This window comes from Gavia stellata, unplaced genomic scaffold, assembly GCF_030936135.1.
Source record: "Gavia stellata isolate bGavSte3 unplaced genomic scaffold, bGavSte3.hap2 HAP2_SCAFFOLD_42, whole genome shotgun sequence".
Taxonomy (NCBI): domain Eukaryota; kingdom Metazoa; phylum Chordata; class Aves; order Gaviiformes; family Gaviidae; genus Gavia; species Gavia stellata.
The window spans coordinates 1,517,951-1,526,502 of NW_026776913.1; the positions used below are offsets into that span (position 1 = coordinate 1,517,951).

Sequence of the window (8,552 nt, forward strand, 5' to 3'; positions counted from 1 at the left end):
TTAAACTGTCTTTATCTCAGCCCACGAGTTTTCTCACTTTTACTCTTCTGATTCTCTCCCCCACCCCACCTGGGGGGAGTGAGTGAGTGGCTGTGTGATGCTTAGTTGCCAGCTGGGCTTAAACCACAACAGTCCTTTTTGGCACCCGAACAGGGACTCGAAGGGTTCGAGATAATAACAGATTCAACAGAACTTCTATCCTTTAAAAGTTATAGGTCAACATTAGTCTGTTTAATTTGCACCATGATCTTCTTTTTGCTTTTTGCTTTTTGCGCTTTTTCAGTATGCTCTGCTCTGCAGTAATTAGTGACATTTTGCCTGGAAGATTTGTTTTTAAAATGTTGACCTTGAGCTGGGTAATCTGGTGTTTGGTCTCTGGGCTGAGGCCATTACTGTATTTTGGGTACCATCTCATGGAGATACTTCACAATTATACTCCTTCTGAGAGTTTTTTTGTGGAGGAAATACAGAACAGCACCCTTGCTTCCTTCTTCTGTGATGTTGTCTCCCTCATGACAATGACCTCTCAGTACCTTGAACATCCTTGGGCAGTTAAAATACTTCTATTGATATTCCTTAGACATATTGCTTCAGTTTTCTCTAAGGTCAACAAGCAATTTAGGAATATGACCCAGGTTCCACGAGAGTATGGTCATGGGTGGCACGGCATGTGGGAAAATATGGGCAGGTATCTAGAGAACTTCTCACCTCCAATGATCTGGACTTTCACCCCTGAACAACTACAGGATCCTGATGAAGTGGTAGAATGTTTGAAAAAAAAATGCCATGGCTACTCCAGAGAGGCACAACTTACCGTGCTGTGCTGGGCCCTCGCCAGCATCTACCAAACACTGCTTGATACTATGCAGCACCCTCAGGGAGAAGAGAGGGGAAAGAGATCAGGCACTGTATTCGTCGCCCCTATAACTAAAAAGAAACAGTGGAAGCGGAAATCAGCTCGTTTAGTAAGGGATGAAGAAGCTTCTCCTAAGAGGGAAAAAGAATCAGAAGAGGCAGCCTCTTCTGCAGCAGAGCAGCCACAAGAACAGGAGGAAGAGACTGAGATAATCAATGAGACAGAAACCACCCGCTCCCTATCCCTAAGTGAGCTGCGAGATATGCAAAAAGATTTTAGCCGTCAACCAGGTGAGCTAATTCTCAGCTGGTTACTTCGATGCTGGGATATTGGGGCCAGTAGTCAGGAATTGGAGGGTAAGGAAGCCCGGCAGCTGGGATCCCTTGCTAAGGACAAGGCCATTGACAAAGGTATTGGAAAAAAGGCAAGAGTCCTCAGTCTTTGGCAGAGACTCCTGTCAAGTGTGAAGGACAGGTATCCCTTCAAGGAAGAACTCGCAAAATCTCGAAGGAAATGGACCAACATTGAGGGGGGCATCCAGTATCTGAGGGAATTAGCCGTGTTGGAGGTGATCTATAATGACCAGGCATGCAAAGACCCGGATGAAATCCAATGCAAACGGTCCATGTGGCAAAAGTTTGTACGAAATGCAGCAACATCTTACACCCACACCCTGGCGATAATGAACTGGACAGACATTGAGGCACCAACTATAGATGAACTGGCCAGGCAACTCCGAGAATACGAAGATAACCTTGCTCCCTCCATGTGTGATTGTGTCTCGGCTGCGGACAGACACAGACTGACTCAAAACATGTTCGAGCAAGCTGAGAAGGGTAGGTTTTCCTCATCCACTCCAACCAAAGCCTCAGCTATTCAGAGTCAGCCTTTTCCTGTTCAAGCGAAAGGGTACTGGTGGCGCACACCACGTGCAACCCTGTGGTTCTTCCTGTGTGACCAGGGGGAGGACATGAGGAAGTGGGATGGTCAACCTACCTGGAGACTAGAAGCTCGGGTGCAGGAGCTACAAGGGAAAACAACAGCCAAAATGCATCCATCCAGGAAAATGACTGCTCCAGTGTCTGTTGGGCAGAGTAGAAGGGCTGACGGTACTTTTGATCCTGATGAAGGGACCTCTGTTATGCACTTACAGAAACCAAGTAATGAAGACTCAGACCAGGAGTAGAGGGGCCCTGCTTTCGGCCAGGCGGAGGAAAGGGACAATCGGCTTTACTGGACTGTGTGGATTCGATGGCCTGGCACATCAGCCCCACGGGAGTATAAAGCTCTAGTGGACACCGGTGCCCAGTGTACTTTAATTCCATCAGATTACAAGGGGGCGGAATCCATCTGTATTTCTGGAGTGACAGGGGGATCCCACGAACTGTCTGTGTTGGAGGCTGAAGTAAGCCTAACCGGGAATGAGTGGCAAAAGCACCCTATTGTGACTGGTCCAGAGGCTCCGTGCATCCTTGGCATAGACTATCTCAGGAGAGGGTACTTCAGAGACCCAAAAGGGTACCGGTGGGCTTTTGGTATAGCTGCTTTGAGTACGGAGGAAATTAAACAGCCATCTGGCTTGCCTGGTCTCTCAGAGGATCCTTCTGTGGTGGGGTTGCTGCAAGTTAAAGAACAGCAGGTGCCAATTGCTACCATGACAGTACACTGGCAACAATATCACACCAATCGAGACTCCCTGGTTCCCATCCATAAGTTGATCCGTCAACTGGAAAGTCAGGGAGTGATCAGTAAGACTCATTCACCCTTTAAGAGTCCCATATGGCCCGTGCAAAAATCTAACGGAGAGTGGCGGTTAACAGTGGACTATCGAGGCCTGAACGAAGTCACACCACCGCTGAGTGCTGCCGTACCAGACATGCTAGAGCTTCAATATGAACTGGAGTCAAAGGCTGCCAAATGGTATGCAACAATAGATATCGCCAATGCGTTCTTCTCGATCCCTCTGGCAGCAGAGTGCAGGCCACAATTTGCTTTCACATGGAGGGGTATCCAGTACACCTGGAATCGACTGCCCCAGGGGTGGAAACATAGTCCTACCATTTGTCATGGGTTGATACAGAGTGCACTGGAACAAGGCGAAGCTCCCGAACACCTGCAGTATATTGATGACATCATTGTGTGGAGCAACACAGTGGAGGAAGCGTTTGAGAAGGGGAGAAGAATAATCCAGATTCTCCTGAAAGCTGGTTTTGCTATAAAACAAAGTAAGGTCAAAGGGCCTGCACAGGAAATTCAGTTTTTAAGAATAAAATGGCAGGATGGGCGTCGTCATATCCCAATGGATGTGATCAATAAAATAACAGCCATGTCTCCACCAACTAACAAAAAGGAAACACAAGCTTTCTAAGGTGTTGTGGGTTTCTGGAGAATGCATATTCCAGGTTAAAGTCTGATCGTAAGCCCTCTCTATCGAGTGACGCGGAAGAAGAATGACTTTGAATGGGGCCCTGAACAGCAGCAAGCCTTTGAACAAATTAAATGGGAGATAGTCCATGCAGCTTGGGCCAGTCCGGACAGGGCAAGATGTGAAAAATGTGCTTTACACCTCAGCTGGGAATAACGGCCCCACCTGGAGCCTCTGGCAGAAAGCACCTGGAGAGACTCGAGGTCGACCTCTAGGGTTTTGGAGCCGGGGATATAGGGGATCTGAAGCCCGTTACACTCCAACTGAAAAAGAAATATTAGCAGCATATGAAGGAATTTGAGCTGCTTCGGAAGTAGTTGGTACTGAAGCACACAGCTCCTTTTGGCCCCTCGATTGCCTGTGCTGGGCTGGATGTTCAAAGGGAAGATCCCCTCTACGCATCACGCAACTGATGCTACATGGAGTAAGTGGGTTGCACTGATAACGCAACGAGCTCGGATGGGAAACCCCGACCGCCCGGGAATCCTGGAAGTGATCATGGACTGGCCAGAGGGCCGAAACTTCGGAGTGTCACCAGAGGAGGTGACTCGTGCTGAAGAGGCCCCTCTGTATAATGAATTATCAGAGACTGAGAAGCAATATGCCCTGTTTACAGATGGATCCTGTTGTATTGTGGGAAAACATCGAAGGTGGAAAGCTGCTGTGTGGAGTCCTACGTGACAAGTTGCAGAAACTGCTGAAGGGCAAGGTGAATCAAGTCAGTTTGCAGAGGTGAAAGCCATTCAGCTGGCTTTAGATATTGCTGAACGAGGGAAATGGCCAGTACTTTATCTCTATACAGACTCATGGATGGTGGCAAATGCCCTGTGGGGGTGGCTACAGCAATGGAAGCAGAGCAACTGGCAGCGCAGAGGTAAGCCCATCTGGGCTGCTGAATTATGGCAAGGTATTGCTGCTCGGGTAGAGAACCTGGTTGTAAAAGTACGTCATGTAGATGCTCACATACCCAAGAGTCGTGCCACTGAAGAACATCGAAACAATGAGCGGGTGGACCAAGCTGCTAGAATTGAAGTGGCTCAGGTGGATCTGGATTGGGAACATAAGGGTGAGCTATTTATAGCTCGATGGGCCCATGACACATCAGGACATTTAGGAAGGGATGCAACATACCAATGGGCTCGTGATCGAGGGGTGGACTTGACTATTGATGCCATTGCACAGGTTATCCATGAATGTGAAACATGTGCCATAATCAAACAAGCTAAGCGGCTGAAGCCTTTTTGGTATAGAGGACGATGGCTGAAATATCAATACGGGGAAGCCTGGCAGGTTGATTATATCACACTACCACGAACCCGCCACGGGAAGCAGCATGTGCTTACAATGGTGGAAGCAACTACCGGATGGATAGAAACATACCCCGTGTCCCATGCCACTGCCCGGAACACTATCTTGGGCCTTGAAAAGCAAATTTTATGGCGACATGGCACCCCTGAAAGAATTGAATCAGACAACGGGACTCATTTCCGAAACAACCTCATTAACACCTGGGCCAAGGAGCATGGCATTGACTGGGTGTATCACATCCCCTACCATGCACCAGCCTCCGGGAAAATGGAACGATACAACGCACTGTTAAAAACGACACTGAAAGCAATGGGTGCTGGGACATTTAAGCATTGGGATACACATTCAGCAGAAGCCACTTGGCTAGTTAACACTAGAGGCTCTGCCAGTCGACCTGGCCCTGCCCAATCAAAACCCCTGTGCACTGTGGAAGGAGATAAGATTCCCGTAGTACATATAAGGAACTTGCTGGGAAAAGCAGTCTGGGTTATTCCTTCCTCAGGAAAAGGTAAACCTATTCGCCGGGTTATTTTTGCTCAAGGACCTGGGTACACTTGGTGGGTAATGCAGAAGGATGGTGGACTCCAGTGCGTACCTCAAGATGATTTAATTCTAGGTGAAACTGATCCATGATTTGAGTTACATGTTACAGGAATAAATTACTATAGCACGAACCACCTGAACCAATGAAGGACAAGCCTTACAAGAAACAGTGCAACTGCAGCAGTGACCTGACCTGAGCTGGCTGTGGTGCCCAATAACTCCACGCGATACAACACCTCTTCTCTCCTGAGTGACCACCATTAACAGATGGAGCCCAAAGTCACGGACTAAATGAACTCAATGGACATTTTGTGGACATTTGTGGATATCTGTGGGCACTTTACAGGCATTTCACAGGGGTGGTCCATAGACTAAGGGAATGATATCTGTGTACTATAGGAAAGGATGGGAAGGGTGATGGTAGGTAAGGAGAATGTATTGGATGGTGTGCTACCTGAGTATGACATAAATGGTATGGAATAAGGGGTGAAGAATGTGCTGGTTTTGGCTGGGATAGAGTTAATTTTCTTCATAGTAGCTAGTATGGGGCTTTTCTGCTTCTCACCCCACCCCGCCAGCGAGTAGGCTGGGGGTGCACAAGAAGTTGGGAGGGGACACATCTAGGACAGCTGACCCCAACTGACCAAAGGGATTTTCCATACCATGTGATGTCATGCTCAGTATAGAAACTAGGGGAAAAGCTGGCTGGGGGACCACTGCTTGGGCTGGGCATTGGTCAGAGGGTGGTGAGCAATTGTTTTCATTTGTACCACTTGCCTTTCTTGTTTGTTGTTGTTGTTATTTTCCTTTTCAATACAATTTTTATTATTATTATCATTATTATTTCATTTTGCCTCATTTCACTTATTAAACTGTTATTAAACAGCTGGGGTGAGAGGCTAGTGCTGGAAAAGGTGGTGGTTATTGGCTGGTGTGTGACGATTGCCCTGGGGCAGGTGCCCGGGGTGTCCAGTGAACACGGGCACAGGCCAGACCCTGCTCTGCTGGTCCTTCATGTCTCTCGCAGGAGCCCGGCTGTGCGAGGACCCTGCTGTGTGCCCCCACCCTGCCCACTCACACACTTGAGCTGTTCGCTGGAGTTTTCATCAGTGGGGCCACTTTCTTGGGCATGTTCTTGAGAGCAGCCTTGGAACAAGTCCTAAGCCTTCAGGCTGTGCCCTGAGAAGATCACCTTTCTTTATGGAAACGCTGTTGTGGAGGCCAGCTCTGTCACAGAAGTGCCCGTTCCCTGTCCCTCCCTGTTTTCACAGGACTACCACATGGCAGGACTGTGCCCAAGCTGCCAGAGCACTCAGGCCTTACACCAATGCAAGGGCTGAGAAGAAGAGAGTAGAAGTGGGAAGTGAGCAGGTCTGGAGACACCAGGCACTGGTGCTCCCTGGCAGTGCTGCCGTGCTGGGATTCTTTTCCTCTCCGCCTCTGCACACCCGTACTCACCCTGTAGCTCCAGAGAATGCCTCAAAGGAAGGATCTCAAAGAAGTCACTGAGGGGTTCTTAGTTTTGTTTAAACACACAGACAGCATGGCTCCTTATTTACACAGACCCTGGGTAACACAAACGTTGGATAGACATATAATTACAAATGGCACAAATAATGACAATTCTTTATGGACAACATTGTGCAAAGTAAGACAAAGCAAATAAACCCCAAACCCACAACCAAAGCCACCAAAAACTACAGAAGATGGGCTTGGCCTGTAATGAGTCACATTAGGAGTGATTTGCAGAAGATGATAATAAGTTTATTGCTTTTGAAAATCATCCAGTCATCAGTTTCCACACTGCATCCTTGAGCTCCTGGTTCCTCATGCTGTAGATGAGGGGGTTCACTGCTGGAGGCACCACTGAGTACAGAAACGACACCAGCAGGTTCAGGGATGGGGAGGAGATGGAGGGGGGCTTCAGGTAGGCAAACGTGCCCGTGCAAATTAAGAGGGAGACCACAGCCAGGTGAGGGAGGCACGTGGAAAAGGCTTTATGTGGTCCCTGCTCAGAGGGGATCCTCAGCACAGCCCTCAAGATCTCCACGTAGGACAGCACAATGAAAAGAAAACAAAGAAAAGAAAAAAATAAAGTAAAAACAAGAAGCCCAACTTCCCTGAGGTAAGCATCTGAGCAGGAGAGATTTACAATCTGTGGGATTTCACAGAAGAACTGGTCCACAGCATTGCCTTGGCAGAGTGGTAGTGAAAATGTATTGGCCGTATGCAGCAGAGAAGTGAGCAACCCACTGCCCCAGGCAGCTGCTGCCATGTGGACACAAGCTCTGCTGCCCAGGAGGGTCCCGTAGTGCAGGGGTTTGCAGATGGCAATGTAGCGGTCGTAGGACATGAAAGTGAGAAGGTAAAACTCTGCTGACATGAAAAAGAGAAACAGAAATACTTGAGCAGCACATCCTGCATAGGAAATGGCCCTGGTGTCCCAGAGGGAATTGGCCATGGCTTTGGGGACAGTGGTGGAGATGGAGCCCAGGTCGAGGAGGGAGAGATTGAGGAGGAAGAAGTACATGGGGCTGTGGAGCTGGTGGTCGCAGACTATGGTGGTGATGATGAGGCCATTGCCCAGGAGGGCAGCCAGGTAGATGCCCAGGAAGAGGCAGAAGTGCAAGAGCTGCAGCTCCCGCGTGTCTGCGAATGCCAGAAGGAGGAACTGGGTGATGGAGCTGCTGTTGGACATTGGCTGTTTCTTAGTATGGGGCTCTGTGCACAAAAGGAAAAGACAGGAAGAATTAGGACATATTTCTCTGAGAAAAGCCACTCCAATTTTCACAAAAACACCACCACCACCACCCCCCCCCCAGTTGGAATGCATTTCCTTTCTCCAGTTTGTACTGGCTGAGTGTGCTGTGAGGAGCAGGAGCTCTGCCCTTCTGCTGCTGAGGAGTCAGCTTTGCTCTGCTGCAGTGGGTACATGGGAGCTGGATTGTGACAGCTCCAATGTTCACAGGGGATGTAAAATGTAATCCACCTTTCATGGAAAAATTCAATATCTGCACTCATGTCTCAGAGGAACATGGGCTGTGGCAGAGAGGCTTGGCATGTCTTTTTAATAATTTTGCCTGTGTTTTTTCACAGGGCTGCAGTGTCCATCAGTCCCATTCCAATCTGCCCTGTGTTTTCATTTTGCTGCCTTGAAGATGCCTTCACACACAAATTACTCTTTTAAAAAAAACCCCAAACCTGGACTCTGATGAGACCAGAGGAATCCTGTTTCAAAGGACAGCTCTGAAAACTCTTCTCCAGCCCAGCCCAGAGGTGGAGGTGTGATGGAGAGGGCAGGACACGACCCCTCCCAGAGAGAAGCAACTGACTCTGCGAGGAGAGTGCCGACCCCCAAGGAAAGGCTCCGCACTCCCGAGGATCCCACAGCAGAGCTGCGCCTTTCTGGGGGGCAGCTTG

General features: G+C 48.9%; 1 protein-coding gene across 1 annotated transcript; it reads right to left on the reverse strand.

The window, feature by feature from the left end:
- Positions 1-6,912: 6,912 nt before the first annotated feature.
- Positions 6,913-7,830, reverse strand: LOC132321501 (olfactory receptor 14J1-like). The gene has a single exon (XM_059834995.1). The coding sequence runs from the start codon at positions 7,828-7,830 to the stop codon at positions 6,913-6,915; it is 918 nt and encodes a 305-aa protein (XP_059690978.1).
- Between the last annotated feature and the right edge of the window lie 722 nt (positions 7,831-8,552).